The 20,397-nt window shown below is 43.8% G+C and overlaps 1 protein-coding gene across 2 annotated transcripts in view; it reads left to right on the top strand.

The window, feature by feature from the left end:
* ARFGEF1 (ADP ribosylation factor guanine nucleotide exchange factor 1) overlaps window positions 1-20,397 on the top strand; it is a 456,734-nt gene that overhangs the window by 352,766 nt on the left and 83,571 nt on the right. For both annotated transcript variants that reach the window (XM_030215298.1, XM_030215307.1), the window contains exons 31-32: window positions 3,997-4,132; window positions 18,133-18,271. In XM_030215298.1, the coding sequence (XP_030071158.1) occupies window positions 3,997-4,132; window positions 18,133-18,271 (275 nt within the window). The remainder of the gene's footprint in view (window positions 1-3,996; window positions 4,133-18,132; window positions 18,272-20,397) is intronic.

The following is a 20,397-nucleotide window of genomic DNA, read 5'->3' as shown; positions in this document are numbered from 1 at the left end:
TCACCACACTGACATCAGCCTCGCTTTTAGTGATGCCTGTTCCCAAGGTATGGCTCTAGGCCCTATTACAGGAGGAGTTGGAGCATATCTTGGCTGGGTGCAATGTGAAGACATCAAGGGTGCCAGTCTCGACCATGGTACCAACCCAGCCAATCCTGGAGGCCCATGCCTTACCCATTAGCCGTTTGTCAATGCCAGTGCCCCATCAGGTGCTGGTGTCAGTGTCCAAAGAAGTGATGCTCCTCTCAAGCTTATCGGGGAAGGTTGCTCCCCAGAGTCCAGGAGGGGACCCATTCCTAGTGCTCTCACCCAAAGTCAGGATAGTCCACAGCTTTTTGTTTCTTTTGACCCAAACAGGATGGGGGCAGCCATTGGTAAATGCACTTTGTCCAGTTAGCTAGCAGATTGCATCTCCTTCACTTATGCCCAGGCTCACAATGTCAGAGCTATGGTTGTATCGGTAACCTTGAAGTTAGCCTCCATTGAGGAGATTTGCAAAGCTGCAACATGGTCTTCAGTCCACATATTAACATCTCATTACTGCCTTAAGCAGGATCCTGAGGCAACAGTCGGTTCGGTCAGACAGTTCTGCAGAATTTGTTTGGAGTCTAGAATCCAACTCCACCCTCCTAGGCTCATTTTATTCTGTTTCAGGCTACACCCACACAATATGGTTGTACATAAGTTTTAGTTTAATTGGTTGCTGGTTGGCCTTGTCTGTTGCAAGTCCCTATTGTTTGTTATTTTGGTGAGCCTGGTAGTTAAGGTTTCCCAACTGTGGTAAGTGATATCCTGCTTGTTCCTGGAGAAAGTGAAGTTACTCACCAGTAGCAGGTGTTTTCCTAGGATAGCAGGACACACATTACCATAGACCCATCCTCCTCTCTAGGAGTTGTATTCTCTAAACTTTTGTACTGAACTGCTGGTGCCTCGCGATTAAGACAAGTGGGAAGGCATCCACGCCAGACTCCATCAGATGATGTCAAATAACAGTGATAATGTGTCTTGCTGCCCTCAGAGAACATGTGCTACAGATGAGTAACTTCATTTTCTCAATATGTGAATTTAGTAAATGGATCTTGTATGTCAGAAAATCACTTAGACAGCAATTACTCTGGATTCGTATGCTAAGGATATGACCAGTGCCCAAATTAGCCCTTAGATTCTTGCTAGGCTGTCCACCAATGAAGGAATAATGCCAAAATGAAAATATATATTTAAATCGCAATATGGCAAAGCAATATACACAAATATGTACTGTGCCCAATATACACTTCACAACTATATAAATATAAATAACTACACAACTACAATGTATCCTGAGAAGAGAACACCAGCTTAGCAGCAAAGTTAGGCTAATGACCACAGATCCTGAGATAACCAGTCTTTTACAGTCAAAAACCAAAACTGGCTAACCCTGAACCATAAGAGGAAAATCCCTTCTCTCAGCCTTGCAGTCCATAGATTAGGAGTCCAGATGGTAATGAATTGGATCCTCTTCAGGCTACAGCAGAATTCCCTCCTGCAAGCTACTTCTGGGTCAGGTTTTAGTCCATGGTGTCTGGACAGCAAAACTACTGGTTACTCAGTTCATAGAGAGCCACAGAACCAGTTCGGAGTCTGACGTCGCAGCACGTTATACGCGCGTACAATGTGCTGCGACGTCAAACTCCGACCTGGATTCAACGAATCAACAGCATTACTTACAGCATGGCCACGGAGGAAGACGAAATATGAAGACTGCGGGTCGGACCTCGGCTGGCGGGGGTTGGGGTCCCCCACCAGCAAAGGTAAGCAGCGGGGGAGGGTTGACGGCGGGGAGGGGGGCCAGGGCGAAATCTGCGGGGGCCCAGGCCCCTGTGGCCCCACGCAGATACGCCCCTGACGTGGAGGAGTAGAAGGAGAATGGCGGAGGCAGTCAGAACTAGGGAGAGTGTCAGCCTTTCTTCTGTTGTGACAGGAAGCTCTGGAATGAGGGGGCACAGGATGAAAGGAAAAGAAGATAGCTGCAGGAGTAATCTAAGGAAATACTACTTTATAGAAAGGGTGGTAGATGCATGGAACCGCCCCCCAGTAAAGGTGCTGAAGATGAAGATTGTATCTGAATTCAAGAAAGCTTGGGACAAGCATGTAAGATTTGTAAGGGAAAGGAGGAGATAGTGGATGGTATGGATGGGCCATATAGTCTTTATCTGCCATCATTTTCTCTGTTTCTGTGTAATTGTGCTGACTGAGATTTTTAATCTGATTATTTTAGCCAGTGTTGGGATATTTGATTAACGAGGATTTTAACTATTGTGGATTTAATTGTATGAATGGGGGCTGATGATTTTAGGTAGGGAAGGTAGATTGTGAATTGTCTGCTGTATGATGGAGGTTGGGGAGTCATAATGTTTTGTTATGGTTATGTGATATTTTGTTCTATATATGATGCTGCAGATTGGGATTTTTTGATAGAGGCAAGTAATAAGTGCAAAGAAAGAAAGATGTTTCTAATTTATAAACCTTTAATTTATATCAGTAGTTGGGATTATTTTTCCCTGTATGCATCACTTTACAATTTTCCACATTAAATTTAATCTGCCATCTAAATGCCCAGTGTCCTAGTCTCAGGAGATCTTTCTGGAAATTCTTGCAGTCCTTTATCATTTTATCAACTTTGAATGATTTTGGTCATCCACAAATTTGTTCTCGCTTGCCACTCCTTTCTCCAGATCATTTATGAATGTTAAACAGCAATCTGGGTAACCGACCATTTAGACTTTGTTTCCTGGATTTTAGCCAGTTTGCATTTCACAAAAAGGCTTTGCTTCCTATCCCATGAATTTCGAAGGATTCTCTCATGAGGAATGTTAGGGGGGATGGTTGGTATAATATGGGACCAACATCAAGCTTACTGATGAATTTCCCAGATATCCCTGAAGCATATTTTAAAAATTGGCATTACTTTGGCCACCCTCCAGTCCTTGAGTATTATGCCCATTTTGAATGATACATTACAGATTACTAGTAACAGGTGAGCACTTTAATGTTTGAGCTCTTTCAAGACTTTGGCAGGGTGGGTAAATATGATCCGGTCTTGGTGATTTGTTTCTGTTTTCGTTTGTCAATTTGGTCTTTTACATCTTGTAGACTTAGAACATTTTTAGAGCACGATAACGCTAAAGACACCCATAGAAATATATGGATGTCTCTAGCATTGGCGCATGCTAATTTTTGGCATGCGCTGAAAACGCTTGCGCACCTTAGTAAACGGGGCCCGAGTGCTGTTCTTTAATTGTTCTGAATCAGTAAAGAGCTTGGCAAAGAAATTCTTTGTTTTCTTGCTGTTACCATATCTAACTTGAGCACTTGTTTTTTACCTCATAGTCATCCAGCAGTCTAACCACCAGGCTTTATGCTTTGGATGTACTTGAAAAAATTTTATAGTATTAGTTCATGTTTCTACAGCAAGCTTGCTTATAAAGTACAGAGAGCATAGAAGCTTGTTATAGGTATAAAATGGGCAAAATGCATCAGTCAGAGTCGGTAGTTGAGAATGAGTGGAAACTGATGACAATTTTAAGTATTTCAGATGTTTTATTAAATAGTAAAGTAATATGTATTTCAGCAGTCCAAATAATGTTTCTATCTGCATCCATGGTATATAGCAATAAAGCAAAATTGCTTACCTGTAAACAGTATTCTCTGAAGTCAACTGTTTGCCAATCTCATAAACCTTCCCTCACATAGAGCTGGCAGTGAGATCACCCTTTATATTACTATATTTAGCTACTTGCCTTCAGAAAACTGTTGTAAGCATTTGATGTGATTTGTAACATTTGTGCTAAAAAAAAAATGTAAAAAGTAAAGAAAAAAAATACAAAGCTAAACTAAGACCCCCTAATGAATGCTTGAGTCTTTTCATACTTTGCTTATCATTAAGATTAGCTCACCAGATCTTTGAAACTTTTGGTTACAGTCTATACTGCATGATCTGTTGTTTTTACATTTCAGAAAGCTGAATGGATGACAACTACTTGCAATCATGCACTTTATGCAATCTGTGATGTTTTCACCCAGTATTTTGAAGTACTTAGTGATGTCCTTTTGGATGATATATTCGCTCAGCTGTACTGGTGTGTTCAACAAGGTAAGATTAGACTAAGATATCTACACTGTAAGACAGAGAGTCAGCTCAGACTTTGCATAGTACCAAAAAAATAGAAACATCTTCTTAGGGTAAAGACCACCACTGGGGGAAATGGGAGACCAATGGAATCTTGCAACATTCTGCCCACAGAACGACACACCAGCTGGTCTGCAGTATCAACACCAGGAGCATTTTCACAATTTGCAAGTTAAATAAATTAATGGTGTGCTTTTATGGTGCAGGCATTCTATAACAGTCGGGGACCCATGAACAGAATGGAATGTGTTCAGTGGTGTATGTCTCAGGTTGCCCACCTCATTTTCAGTAGTTCATCTAACTGCAGAGTTGTGGTCTTGTGGAGGAGTAAAATAACACATGTATTTTCTAACAGCGTGACATGCTCTTGTGAAAATGCACTTACACGCATAGGGCCATATTCTGTATTTGTTGCCGAAAAAAATGACGATGGAAAACATTCCTACATGTTTTCTATAAGTCGCACCTAAAGTTAGGTGTGGTTTCTAGAATACATGTAGCGCCATCCACGTGACTAAAATTTAGGCACAGCCATTTATGTCAATGAAAAGCTGGTGTAAATGCTCATGCCTAATTTTAGGCATGGCATGGGTTATTCTATAACACTGCCATAAATTTTAGGAATGCCCACAACCCACCCATGCTCCTCCCATGGCCACACCCACTTATGAGATCTGCATGGTAGAATTTATACAGACTACTTTATAGAATATGCTTAGCAAGTATTCTCCGAGGACAAGCAGGCTGATATTCTCACGTGTGGGTGACATCACGTCGGCCCCCGGAGGATTTCTAGCAAAATACTCTAAAAGTCTTTTCTGGAGCGTTCCATCACGCGTGGCGTTCGTACTGCGCATGCGCGCATTTAGTTTCCCGCCCGTCGCTCCTCAGTTTCTTCTTTTCCGCGTCTGAGGAGACACGGAGTTCTTTTTGAGCGCTTCGCGTTTCCTTGCTCCCGGAGTGAAGTTTCTTCTCGTCTTCGTCAAAGACCGTCTTTCCATTCCTTTCTACGAGGACTGTTTAAAAAAAAAAAAAACAACCTTTTCCCTTTATTTTTCAGTTTTTTTCCCACATTATAAGTTTCCTTTATTTTTTCGTTGCAACCGTAGTTAGGTCACTCGGTCAGGGTTTTTCTCCTTGCTTTGTCTTGATTTTTCTGACAAAATCGCGTCTTTTGATTTCACGGAGCCTATTTTTTCTGCCATGTTATCGAAGACGCCCAGCGGCTTCAAGCCATGCGCCCGCTGCAACCGGCACTGATCCGCACTCCTGGTGCCTTCAGTGCCTTGGGCCCGACCATTTTCAGGAGACCTGTAAGTTGTGCCTAAAAATGAAAAAGCGCATTCAGATCTCCAGAGAGGCCCAGAGAGAAAAACCTTTTGGGTCCGGTACCGTCGACGTCGAGGGCAGCTTTGGCGTCGGGAGACCAGGTGAAGGCCGCTAAAAGACCGATGCACGCTGGGAGCAGTGACCCCGGGACCGACCTGTATCGGACCTGGCCCCGAGAAGGCATGTGGATTCCACGTCCTCCTCACCGGTTCCGAGGAGTCTCAATGACGGGCATCGGGTGAAGGCCAAGAAGCACCGTCATTGTTCTCCTTCTCGACACGGTACCGGGAGGTCCGAGTCGTCTAAGCATTCGGCACCCGAGAAGCGTCAATGCCGAGAGGATCGCTCTCCCTCTGTGATGGAGTTGTCGACGCGACGGTCATCTGGCAGCCTGATACCGGCTCCCCAGCCTCTGCAGATTCTGTCTCCAAAGCCCACACCGGCACCGCAGCCTTCCTCGACAGCTTCTCTAGATGAGCACATCAAGGCTATTTTTCCTGGTTTTATGGAAGCGGTGCTGCACCATTTGCGCCCGGTACCGGTACCAACGGTGCCGGAGGATCCCGTGGCATCTAGCCTTTTGCCGGTGGTGAGGTCTCCTTCACCGGTACCGCTTGCACTACCGGAGTCAGCAGCTTCCCAGGTCGACTCTCCATTGCCATCGGTGGAGGAAGCTTCACCGGAGTCTCCTGGGGAGTCTACTTCTCGACACCGTCATCGAGATCACTGCACCTCCATGTCGAGACAGGCTCAGATCCGGGCTGCTCTTTCTGAGCTGTTGGCCCCATCCGATGATGACTCATCTGATGAGGATGGCAGGCATGGAGTTTTCTCTGCTGAGGATTCTCTAGGTCTTCCATCTGATTCAACTCCCTCACTGCAGAGGCAGCTCTCCCCTCCAGAGAGCTTGTCTTTTTCATCTTTTGTGCGGGAAATGTCTGAGGCCATTCCCTTCCCTGTGGAGACTATGGATGAGCCCAGGGCCAAGATGCTCGAGGTCCTGGATTATCCATCTCTACCTAAGTCTTCTACCACAGTTCCTTTTCATGATACACTCAGGGAAGTGCTGATGACGAACTGGGAGAAGCCTCTTTCATGTCCAACTATCCCCAAAAAGGCTGAGTCCCAGTATCGGATCCACAGTTTTGTCTGGCCTCAGTTGCCTCATGATTCTGCGGTGGTGGATTCCGCTCTCAGAAGGGCCAAGAGTTCTAGGAACTTTGCCTCGGCACCCCCGGGGCGGGCACATAGAACCTTGGACCCTTTTGGGAGAAAGGCGTATCAGGCTGGCGTGCTCGCATCCAAAATTCAATCGTACCAGCTCTTTACGAGCATTCATTTGCGGAACTCAGTGAGGCAGCTTGAGAGCTTGGTTGACGCGCTCCCGCCGGAGCAGGCTGAGCCTTTTGGTCAAGTGGTCAGGCAGCAGAAGGCGTGTCGCAAATTCCTTTCCAGGGGCATTTACGATACTTGCGATGTGACATCCAGATTTTCTGCTATGGGTATAGTGATGCGCAGACTCTCATGGCTGCGTGCCTCTAACCTGGAGGAAAGAACTCAGCAGAAGATTGCGGATATCCCTTGCCGGAGGGATCATCATTTTGGTGAGAAAGTCGAAGAGCTGATTGGTCATCTCTATCAGCATGGTAATACTATGGACTCTCTCTCCCGCCGGGCGCCATCTGCATCCTCATCTAGGAAGTTTTTTAAAGGGAAGAGAAGTGCTCCCTACGCCTCTAGGGGCCATAGGTACACTCCTACTTCTCGACAGCCGGTTCAGGCTCTGCCACAGTGCGCTCGTTCTTGTTAACAGCGTGCGCTGAAACAGGCCCCTGCAGCTCCCCAGCAAAAACCAGGGACGGGTTTTTGACTGGCTCCAGTTGAGCGTAGCCACCATAAACGTGTCCGTGCCAGACGATCTGCCTGTCGGAGGGAGGTTTAAATTTTTTCACCAAAGGTGGCCTCTTGAAACCTCCGACAGGTGGGTTCTTCAAATAGTCCGGTTAGGATACACCCTAAATCTGGAATCCAAACCTCCAAATTGCCCACCGAGAGCTCAGTCCTTCAGCTCTCAGCACAGGCAAGTACTTGCAGAGGAACTCTTCGCCCTTCTCAGCGCCAGTGCGGTCGAGCCCATTCCACCAGGGCAAGAAGGGCTGGGATTCTATTCCAGGTACTTCCTTGTGGAAAAGAAAACAGGGGGGATGCATCCCATCCTAGACCTAAGGGACCTGAACAAATATCTGGTCCGAGAAAAGTTCAGGATGATTTCCCTGGGCACCCTTGTTGTCATGATTCAGGAAAATGATTGGCTATGCTCTCTGGACTTAAAGGATGCTTACACTCGCATCTCGATACTTCCAGCTAACAGGAAGTATCTGCGGTTTTGGCTGGGAACGCAGCGCTTTCAGTACTGTGTACTGCCTTTTGGCTTGGCGTCTGCGCCCAGGGTATTTACCAAGTGCCTGGCAGTTGTTGCAGCGTCACTACGCAGGCTGGGAGTGCATGTGTTCCCTTATCTCGACGATTGGCTGGTGAAGAGCACCTCCCAGGCAGGAGCTTTACAGTCCATGCGGATGACTATTCAAGTGCTAGAGCTACTAGGGTTTGTAATCAATTACCCAAAGTCCCATCTCAGCCCGGTTCAAAAATTGGAATTCATAGGGGCTCTGTTTTGCACGAAGACAGCTTGTGCCTATCTTCCCTAGCCAAGAGCAGACAACCTTCTGTCTCTGGTCTCCAGGGTTCAAGCGTCTCAGCAGATCACAGCTCGGCAGATGTTGAGACTTCTGGGGCACATGGCTTCCACAGTTCATGTAACTCCCATGGCACGTCTACCCATGAGATCAGCTCAGTGGACCCTAGCTTCCCAGTGGTATCAAGCTACAGGGGATCTAGAGGATGTGATCCAGCTGTCCACCGACTTTCGGAATTCCCTTCAGTGGTGGACAATTCGATCCAATCTGGTTTTGGGGCGCCCATTCCACAAAAAGTGCTGACGACGGATGCATCCCTCCTAGGGTGGGGAGCGCATGTAGATGGGTTTCATTCTCAAGGAGCTTGGTCCCTTCAGGAAAAGCATCTTCAGATCAACTTCCTGGAGTTGCGAGCGATCTGGAACGCTCTAAAGTCTTTCAGAGATCGGCTATCCAACCAAATTTTTCTAATTAACGCACTATATCTAATTGGCTAACAGATTACATTTCCTTCACTTATGCCCAAGCTGGGCTGACTTTAGAGGGCCATGTCACAGCTCATAATGTTAGAGCCATGGCTGCGTCAGTGGCTCATCTGAGGTCAGCCACTATTGAAGAGATCTGCAAGGCTGCAACGTGGTCATCAATCCACACATTCACATCTCACTACTGCCTTCAGCAGGACAGTCGACGCAACAGTCGGTTTGGACAGTCGATGATGCAGAATCTGTTTGGGATTTAGAATCCAACTCCAACCCTCCTAGGCCCATTTTATTCTGTTCCAGGCTGCACTCAGTTAGATGTTTCTTGTTTCAGGTCAATCCTTGTTATGCCGTCGCCATTGCGAGGTCCAATTGACCAATAATTATTGTTTTGAGTGAGCCTGGGGGCTAGGGATATACCCCACACGTGAGAATATCAGCCTGCTTGTCCTCAGAGAAAGCGAAGTTTCTTACCTGAAGCAGATATTCTCCGAGGACAGCAGGCTGGATATTCTCACAAACCCTCCCACCTCCCCTTTGGAGTTGTCTTTCTTTTCATCTATTGGATTCAACTGAGGAGCGTGACCGTGCAACGGGCGGGAAACTACGTGCGCTCATGCGCAGTACAAACGCCACGTGCGATGGAACGCTCCAGAAGAGACTTTTAGAGTATTTTGCTAGAAATCCTCCGGGGGCCGACGTGATGTCACCCACACGTGAGAATATCCAGCCTGCTGTCCTCGGAGAATACCTGCTTCAGGTAAGAAACTTCGCTGTGCCCGTAAATTCTAATTAGTGCCAGTAATTGCTTGTTAACATCCAGTTATCAGCACTGATTGGCTTGTTAACTAATTGAGTTGTGCACACAAATCAGAATACAGCCATATTTGCACAAACAACCCTAGTTTCACTATATAGAATTTGGGGGATAAGAGGCAATTTTATAAAACTTTTTCTGCATTTAAAGGCATGTAGAAAAGGCCGTTTATAAAATTACCCCAGGGTTTATGCGCATATAAATATATGTGATAGCACGTACTTATATTCACACCATATTTAGGCATTTGAGAGAGCCCTAAGTTGGATGGAGCTGGGGCAGAGTTGAAGTGTACCCAAGTATTTTATAAAATAGGCACTTTGTTTAAATTCTTGTGTAGGTGTCCTGTTATAAATCAGACCCACAATGTGCAGATTGGCCCATGTAACTTAACACGCCTCCTAGTTTTTATTTTGTACATGCTAATATGAACTACAGGAGAAAGCCAAATTTATCCTGTGCAGATCTGTTACTTCTGCCAGGAGCACATGCTGTTCCTCCTTGCTGAAGATAGAAAATCCTTTCATCCTAGTCTTCCTTCCGGGGCCCCTGGAGCCCAGTCTTGCATAGTGACTGTATTTCCCTGAACTATGTGCCTCCTTGTTTGTGCTGTAGTAAGTCTCTGTTTTCGCCCGTCACTTTAATCTAGACCAATGGGTTCTAATCCTGTTTTGTGGGTCCTCTAGCCAGTTGGGTTTTTAAGATATCCACAATGAATAAGTATGAGTTGGTTCTATTGTATGCAGATCTGTCATATGCATATTCAATGAGGATATCCTAAAAACCTGACTGCTCTAGGCCTGGAGTAATTTTATAAAAGGCCTTTTCTGCATGCCTTTAAATGCAGAAAAAGCTTTATAAAATTGCCTCTTATCCCCCTAGTGAGGTAATTAAATTTGCTGACGACACAAAGTTATTCAAAGTTGTTAAATCACTAGAGGATTGTGAAAAATTACAAGAGGACCTTATGAGACTGGGAGACTGGACGTCTAAATTGCAGAAGACATTTAATGTGAGCAAGTGCGAAGTGATGCATGTGGAAAAGAAGAACCTAAACTGTAGCTACGTAATGCAAGGTTGCACATTAGGAGTCACCGACCAAGAAAGGCAGCTCAGTGTCATCGTTGATGATACGTTGAAATGCTCTGCTCAGTGAGCTGCGGCGGCTAAGAAAGCAAATAAAATGTTAGGTATTATTAGGAAAGGAATGGAAAACAAAAGTGAGGACGTTATAATACCTTTGTATTGGTCCAGGGTGCGACCGCACCTCAAATATTGTGTTCAATTCTGATCACCGCATCTCAAAAAAGATATAGTATAGTAAATCTAAGAAAAATTTGATTAATTTCAGAGACATAAGATATTTCTTTATGTACAAAGTGCAAAGTGATACACATTGAGAAGAAAAATCTGATTCATAGTTACCTGATGCTGGGGTCCACCTTAGGAGTTAGCACTCAAGAAAAAGATTTAGGTGTCATTGTAGACAATAAGCTGAAATCTTCTGTCCAGTGTGTGGTGGCAACCAAAAGCAAACAGGATGCTAGGAATTAGGAAAGGGATGCAAAATAAGACCAAGAATAGTATAATGCCTCTGTATCGCTCCATGGTGCAACCTCACCTTGAATATTCAATTCTAGTCGCCATATCTCAAAAAAGATGTAGTGGAATTAGAAAAGGTTCAAAGAAGAGCGACCAAAATGATAAAAGAGATGTAACTACTCTTGTATGAGGAAAGGCTAAAGAGATTAGGGCTCTTCAGCTTGGGAAAGAGTAGGCTGAGGGGGGGATATGATTGAGGTCTGTAAAATCCTGAATGGCGTAGAACGGGTAAAAGTGAATCGATTTTTCACTTTTTCAAAAAGTACAAGGACCAGGGGACACTCAATGAAATTACATGAAAATACTTTTAAAACAATTAGGAGGAAATATTTTTTTCATTCAAAGAAAAGATAAGCTCTGGAACTGTTTGCCAGAGGATATGGTAACAGCAGTTAAGGTATCTGGGTTTAAAAAAAAGTTTGGAGAAGTTCCTGGAGGAAACGTTCATAGTCTGTTATTGAGATGGACATGGGGGAAGCCACTGCTTGTCCCTGGATTGGTAGCATGGAATTGGGTTTCTGCCAGCTACTTGCGACCTAGATTGGCCACTGTTGGAAACAGGATACTGGGCTAGATGGACCATTGGTCTGACCCAGTATGGCTATTTTTATGTACAAAAGTAGAACTAATAAACCACAAAATATATTTATTTGAAGTTTTTTTTTTTAATTATTTATTTATAATTTGAATTATACATCTTATCCAAGAAGCATAAAAAGAAACTAATTCAATTTTTTTAAACAAAACAGTCTATACTTGAGACAAAAATAAATGTCTCAGTGAAAGAAATAATCATTGTTACATCGACCTCTAAGTTGGAAATACTTAACTAGATCCTAGATAAGGTAACAAATTAAGGTAATTAAATATATTTTTCCAGAACGTTACATATTCCGGGTACATTCTCAAACTATCTTTCAGTGCCCATATGAGATTCTAAACTTTAACATTAACATTCTCAGCCTCTTTAGCTAACAAAAAATCTTCGAGTTGTTTTGGGTCCATAAACTGGTAACTATTCTGAAGGTAAATAAAACGACAGATACAAGGAAATTTTAAAGTAAATGTTGCCCCCAGATTTAAAGTTCTTTGACGTAATGCCAAAAATGCCTTACGTCTATATTGAGTATCTCTAGCGAGATCCAGAAATATCCTGACTTTGGAACCAAAAAACATCGAATCTAAATGTTTAAAAAACAACTTCAATACCATCTCCTTGTCTATCTCAAGAGCAAATGTCACTAGTGCAGTTGTCCTCTGTGTAACCACTTCCAGGGAAGATTCAAGAAAAGATGTCAGGTTCATTCCTCCATCCACAACAACTTGGTTACCTCCAGATTTAGATGATATTAAAGTCTGAAGATAAATTACCCTTGTTATGGGTGGTAAAGATTCCCCAGGCATCCCCAAGACTTCCCGTAAATATTTTTTAACCATGTCAATAGCTGAGATAACTGGGGATCTGGGGAAATTGACAAGCCTCAAATTAAGTCTTCTCTGCTGGTTTTCAAGATATTCCATCTTCTTTTTAATAAAGTTACTGTCCTTAATTGTGGCTTTGTTCAAGTTCTCCAGTTTCTGAATTTTTTCTTGAAGCATTTTTGTTTCAGACATCTGACACGCGTTGATTTGATCCTGAGTCAACAGAGCTTCTGACAATGTTTTTATTTCGCCAGCGTTTTTTAACAGAACTGATTGAAGCGAAGAATGCATTGAAAAAGTTAGATCCCATAGTGACTCAATAGTAACTACGGCAGGTTTCACCATATTGATATTAAACTCAGGAGGGGGGGGCTTTAGAAATCTGTTGTAAGGCATCTCTCATTACTATGGAAAAAGATTTTACAGTTTGTCCTACCAAGGCTTCTTCGCCCCCTGCGAAATCGGCTGGGCTCCTTTCTCCGAGGGTCCTCTCCTTTGCAGGTGTCGGGCCCTGCGAATCACAAGCCGCTCGCATACTTCCTGGTTGTGGTGGTGCCGCACGGGCGTCAGGGCTCAGAAAAGCCCCGTCTTCACTGATGGCCGAATAGTTGGAAGCTAGGCCGATAGTGGGAGATGATGTCGCCCGGGGACCCAGCGAAACTCCGAAGCTTTCCAGCGTCGTCTGCCTCGGGAGGTGGGTACCGGTGGGGGTTACAGGAGCCTCCCTCACTTTTCCCCGCCACTTCCCCATATCAAAAATAGGGGGATTCAGACTCCTCACTAGGTTCCGTGTGGGCAAGTCTCGGAGCACGTCTGGGGTAGCGTCTCAACTCAGCGCCATCTTGGATCCTTCCTTATTTGAAGTTTTAATAAAGAACCTGAGGGAAAAAAAATCTTGTCAAATGAAAATATGCAGTACACTGTTGTAAGTTTTTATTTTGAAGCTGGAGTCAGAGTCGGTGTATTTTTACAGACTCCAACTCCACAGCCCACCTTAGAACCAGAGAAGACAAGATTCAAATCCAAGTGATGCTTCTTGTGATCATGGACAAGTCACTATACTCTCTGCCTTGGGTGCACACCTTGAGCTATTAATGAAATGGAGCGAGCTAAAGCCATTTATTTCAACAAGTGTATGTATATTATAACTAACATTGGACAACAAGTGGAAGGATGTTTTCATATTCTACATTAAATAATTATCATTTTGGAGGGTTTCTAATAGTTTTCAATATGTATAGGATTTCACTGAGAAACAAGCAAGATAGAATGTCAACCAATGAAGCCTGTCTGGAAAACATTTCCCCTGGCTTTCAAATCTTAAGGGCTTTTAAACTGACTGTGTATGTGTTGTACTTCCCATGTTGTGTTGTTCAATGGAGCCCCATCAGTGCTTAATTTACCATGCAGCCAGAAAGATGACAACTCATCATTGTTTTTTTACAACAATTGTAAAGTTATTCTTGCATGTGGGTCACCCTTTTTCCACACTTTTTTTCTCAGTTTCCTTTAGGTACGGTTTTCATCATAAATTTAAATAATCTTTTTCTCATCTGCCAGTATAACCATTCTTTGCTCTGATACGGTTCAGCTAGGCTAATTTTCTCAAAAATGAATTATTTCATCTTGGTTATATTTTTTAATTAGTATGTCCTGGAAAGAATCCGCAATGTTTGTTTGTTTATACTTGATAAAGCGCCTTTTTAACACATAAAGCAATTTACAGAGTAGTTAAAAACAAATAGAAAAAGAAAAAAGAACATCATAAAATATATAGAGTAGAAAACAATCACACCAATGCCTATGTTTACTAAGGTGTGCTATGGACACGTTAGCATTTTTAATGTGCGTAAATGGTTTGCGCGCATTAAACGCTAGCACGCCCATAGAAATGTGTAGACGTGTTAGTGTTTAACTCGCCTTAAATTTAAAGGTGCATTAGAAACGCTAACTCATCTTAGTAAGCATACCCCCAAGAAAGGTAAAATAGCTGTCTAAATACTGCATCCTCTTCAGGTGCAACCAGGTCACTAACACAGAGGCACACTACATAATTGAGAAAAAGTGAGTTTTCAAAGCTGTCTTAACATTCTTCAGGAAGGCTCTGCTCTTATATGCTCTTATATAATCTTTATTCCACAAAAAAAGAGCCAAAAAATAAAAAGCACTTTTTCTTGTTGCTTCATAATAAACCGGCTTAGGATTAGGTAAAATACGTCTGTAATCATTGAGTGAGCGCAAACAACCTGCCGGGGTGTAAGAGATATTTCAGTTCAAAACTAAATGATGCTCACGAAGCCAAAGGGCTGCTTTAAGCATAACTGCAAAGGGAAAAGATCAGGAGCTGTAGCAGATACATAGTGAATTAATAAAATATCATCTGCGTAAAAATAGCTACTAAATCCCATAGATTGAATTAGGTGGGCCAAAGGACTCAAACAAATGTTAAAAGGGCCAAAGAGAGGTGGTATTTCATGAACACTTGCTTATATGATTAATTTTAAAAAGCATTTTCTTAGACCATTTAAGTGTTCTGTAAGATATCTTATATCTTTGCATGCTGTGTTGCCTCTGCCGCCTCTGGCATCCATTTGTCAGAATCCACACACTAGAAAAATTAGAAAACATACAAGCCCCAAAATATCATACTACCATCCAACAAGTCTGAAAAGGCTTGCTGCAACTTACCATTTTAAATGCTTGTTACAAATATGTATATGAAATATGACAAAATATACATGAATAAACTGTTGAAAATATGCCATCCTCGTGTGTTTATCACAAACGTTTCTCTAGAATGACACCTCTTTATTTGTATGTACAAAATTAGCCACATGAAGGGCAATTCTGTAACTGGGTGCTCATATTTAGACGCCCCTTTGCAAGTAAACATACAGAACTCTAGCACTTATGAACATAATTGTAAACTTACCTGTGAACAGGGCCAGTCTTAGGCCGAGGCGACCGAGACAACCGCATAGGGCCTTGCGCTCAAGGGGGCCCTGCGTGGCGCGCTTCTGCCCTTCCCCCGACCGTCCGAGTTCCAGTCCCCCTCCCTCTGAATTTTAAAAGTTACCTCGTTTGGTTACAGGCAGCGGCAGGAGTGAAAAGCGTGCGCAAGCTGCTCAGTTTTTCAGGAGCCTTCCCTTCCCTCTCTCAGCTCTGGTCCCGACCTTGTGGAAACAGGAAATGAGGGCGGGACCAGAGCTGAGAGAGGGAAAGGAAGACTCCTAAAGCGCCGAGCAGCTGAGCTCGCACTCTTTTCACTCCTGCCACTGCCTGTAACCCGACGAGGTAACTTTTAAAATTCAAAAGGAGGAGGACTGGAGCTGGGAAGGAGGGAGGCGGGGCCTTGGAGCTGGGAAGGAGGGAGCAGCCCTGGAGCTTGGAGGGAGGGGGGCCGGGCCCTGGAGCTCGCAGGGAGGGGTGGCCGGCCCTGGAGCTAGGATGGGGTCGGAGCTAGGATGAGGCCCCATCAAATTGGTCTGCACAGGGCCCCGCACTTGCTATGACCGGCCCTGCCTGTGAAAGTGGCAGCAGGTCACTTAAACACTATTCTGTAACAACGTGTGTTAAGTGGCATAGCATGTAAATGCAAAGGGGGGTGTATTTATTTATTGGGATTTATTAACCGCCTTTATGAAGAGATTCACCCAAGGTGGTATACAGCAGGTACGGTTTTAAATAGTAAAATAACCAAAGTATAAATATAAATACAATAAATGAAGTAAACTTGAAAACAGCAAATTGAAACCTAATAATAGGACTACCATGAAACAGGATCAAAAATATACACGTTTAATAGCACTGAAATTCAAATAACAGAGATATAATACGATGTCAGCATAATACTAATGAAATATCTAATAAGAACACAATTAGAACAGTCAAATAACATTGCTATAATACTAATGCTTTTCTACAATATGGCTTACCATATAGCTGAGGAGCCAAGTGCAGATATATAGAGGGGGCAAGATGCATGGTACAGAATGAGTTCGGATAAATAGATGGGTGGCTAAACTCAAAACAAGATTTTTGTGCAGTTAAGGTTTAAGGAACTGAACTAAATTACAGTGTTTTGCAAGCTAGTCCAAGTGCAGAATGAGTGTATAGTTAGTAGAGAATGACACATGGACAAAGTTGGTCCCCACCCCCACCCCATCTCCATGGGTTCTGTCTCCACCCCCACATTGTCCCCCCAGGTTCTATCCCCATCCCATCCTCATCTGCAGAAGCCTCGAACAATTATGATTTTTTTAAAAATCTTTTTATTAAAGTATAAAAAGGAACAATATACTGTGTAACTATTGTGTATAAATTACAAATAGAAAACAATAATAACAGCGAGCAGCTATAATAACCCCCCTCACCACCACCACCACCCTCTACCCTTCCAACCCCAGCAATAGCTGATTTCTACTACCCCAAGGAATCTTAATGCACCCTGTTAAAATGTCCAGAGGTACAAAATATAACCTGTTCTGTATGCCCTAGAGGGGAGAAATATGCCCTATGAAGCACTATTATGATTTTTTAATCTGTGGATGAATAAGAAGTCATCAACAATCTCAGGATTCAGTCTAGCTCTCCTGTCTTCCACAGTCCTTCCTGCAATAGAAGATGTCTTTTTAGAAGATGTGCTGGTAGCAGGATATACAGGATCCCTCATGCAAATTTTGCTAGTTGTGGCCAGCATGTTTTTCAAAAAATCAAAATATTGTTGTCTACTTCACTCATAAATAACAGTCCAGTTCATTAACAGTCTTCAAAGTAGAAAATTTGTCCCCATGGGCTCTGTCCCCATCCCTTCCCCGTCCCTGTGGGATCAGTCCCCCCCCCCTTCCCCGTCCCCGCAAGCTCTGTCCCCACAGGTACTGTAAGTCCCCGTCCCTGTGTCATTCTCTAATAGTCGCCTTATGTATTAAAGGCTTGGGAGAAGAGCCAGGCTTTCACCTGCTTCCTGAAGTAGTCTCAAGTTATACGTAGCCCCACTGAGAGTAAATTCCAGAGTGAGGGGGCTACTTCTGAGAAGGCTCGCTGGTAGGTATCACATTGTGCAATTTTTTTTTTATGAGGAGACAGATAGTGATGATCCTTGAGAGGACCTTAGTGGTCTCAAAGGTATGTAAAGGGCTAGCTTATTCTTTATAAGTATTCTGGCCCATTTTGTCTGAGGACAGAGCATAGGAAGCTCTCCCACTTAGGAGCATAAATTACAGAATAGTTCTTACTATGCGCAACCCTGCATTTACTCAACCACAGCTACGTCATGTCTGTGGCTGATTTAACTGTGGCCACGTTAAGGTACGCTGATACCAGATTATGCTAGGAATCTGGGTACCTAGTTGCTGTTAAAGAATAGGTGCTCACCATGTGGCATCAAGCCACCTAAATGGAAGTACCTATATAGAATTGCCTTCATAAAGGCCACAACATTTCTGTGTTCAAAATCTAGTATGTGTATATTTGACGTTTTAGATACATAATTTCACTTTTTACATGCATGGACCCTGATTATGCCTCTGACTGTTTAACAGACAAGATATTGTATACCATGGTAGTAGTTCCCTGTGCTGACTAAAATTGATAAAACTCACTTGTATTTCATTTTAGACAATGAGCAGCTAGCTCGTTCTGGTACCAACTGTTTGGAGAATGTTGTTATTCTGAATGGGGAAAAGTTTACCTTGGAAATTTGGGATAAAACGTGCAGCTGTATGTTGGATATCTTCAAAACCACAATCCCACACACGTAAGATAACATTTTCTTTTTTATATATATATAGTACTAGCCGTTAAGCCCGTAAAAATGGGCGAGTATTGCAGCCCTCCTCTCTCCCCTGGCCTCCCCCCTCCCCCCCCCATATCCAGCGACCCTCCTCTTTCCCTTGGCCTCCCCCATGTCCAGCAACCCTCCTCTGTGCCCTGCTCTCACCCCAAGTCCAGCAACCATGGCCTCTCCCCCCTGCCCTCCCCCAATGTCCAGCTACCCTCATCGCCGCCGCTCCCTCCCCCCTCCATGCTGGGCCCCCTGCACTGACCTGACAGTGCCTCTCACCTTCGTGTGAAAGCGCTACAGGCAGCAGCAGATCGCTGTGCTGCTGCCTGCAGCGCTTCCACACGGAGGTGAGAGGCGCTGTCAGGTCAGTGAGGGGGGCGGGAGCGGCGGCGGGGATGGGGGGAAGGGTGGAGGTTGTTTTGCGCGATGTTCCTTTCCAGGCGTCAGCGTCCGACAATTCGACTCCGTTTCCCTCTCTGTTCCGCCCTCTGACATCATGACGTCTTGACGCGAGGGTGGGACAGAGAGGGAAGTCTGTACTGCGCATTTGCAAGTGAGTACAGTCACTTGCCATTTGTATGTTTGATGCTTTGGGATTGATAATACATTTGTTTGAGTAAAATAAACAGTACCAATTTTATCTTGTATAGAAGCATAAACAACAAATTCTTTCCATATCAAATTGTATGTCATTTCTTTGTAGAATACAGAAACAGAGGTTATAATAGCATGAAAAAATTGCAGGGTCCATCTAATTTGTAGAGTAGTTATTATAGTGGAGTGATTATTATTGGCATGCATGGTTATGGGGGCCCTCACTGATGGGATGGGAATGGGCAGTGTTTGGATGATATTGCATTGTATACATGCTTCACTTGTTCTGGTATGGCAAATATACTGTCATAGAAATGAATGGTGTATGAGTTCATTCCTTGTTGCAGTGCCTGATGTGCATGCTCTGGTGTTGGTGGTGCTTGTGGTGTCCATTCTTCCTCCCTCAAGGACTAGTAGTTTTTGCTTTAGTGCAAGGTTTTGTAGGATACAGCAAGCCATGAATATCTGGCAGACATTTTCAAGTTTGTAGAGCAGCTCTCCTTGAGATCTATCTAGGTACTTAAGTTGTGTCTTGAGCAGTCCAAAGATGCATTCAGTGATTGCCATAGTTTGGCTGTGTCAGTGACATATCCACAGGTGGCCCCAGGTAGGCCGGGGTCCACCCTAAATTGTGACGCACTTGCTATGGCTGACAGGGATCACTAAATCCTGCAGCTGAAGATTTCCTCCCCTCATGCAGCCAGCCAGCACTCTCCCAAACAGCAGCCGGTAGCACTTGCAATCTTCTCTCCATGATTGAGGACAATATTTAAGATCATTTAATGAATGTCCCTTTTCCTTACAGTGATCTACTAGCGGTTTATTCTCAACTCTTCTATTAATGCAGGCCCTATGGAGGATAGCTAAAATTATGACCCAAATTCAAATTATTCCAGCCCAGGTGCATAGTGCTACTTTGCGAGAGTGCAAGTTTCAATTGATCTACAGAGCATATTTTCTCAAAATCAAGCATATCAGGCCTAATATACAGCTTCTCTCTGTCCTAGATGTAAGACTATAGGTAATACCTCAATGTGTTCCCTTTGGTCTTGGAGCAAGAATCAAACGTTTTGTATGGAATGGCACAATATGGAGTACTTGCTGAACCACAGGGTGGGGGCTGTCTCCAGTGGGTTGGCTGTTGGGGAATACGGATGTATTGGGAGTAAAGAGGAGGGGAGCTAAATCACTTTTATGTAAGGGTTATGTGTTGGGGGAAAAATGTATTTTGCAAACATGGCTGCAGAACACAGCACCAACTCACTGGCACTGGAGGAATTTCTTTCTCTCCCTTCTTCTATTAGAAGCCAAAGACAAAGGTCTCAACCTTAAGCTTCAAATGTTTACAATTTTTGCCTCCTAGAGTGCATAGCTTGATCCTAAATATCTTGTAGGGGGCATCTACTAGTGGAGAGGGAGCTAGGGAGTATGCGGCTTGGTAGAGGAAGCTTTTGGGGGGATTCCATCAGTAGAATGAAGGGGAATGATCCCCCTTCTAATTTTGA

Source organism: Microcaecilia unicolor, chromosome 1 (genome assembly GCF_901765095.1).
Source record: "Microcaecilia unicolor chromosome 1, aMicUni1.1, whole genome shotgun sequence".
Classification (NCBI taxonomy): domain Eukaryota; kingdom Metazoa; phylum Chordata; class Amphibia; order Gymnophiona; family Siphonopidae; genus Microcaecilia; species Microcaecilia unicolor.
Note: the sequence above shows the minus strand (reverse complement) of the source record. Positions and strands in the feature narration are given on the sequence as shown.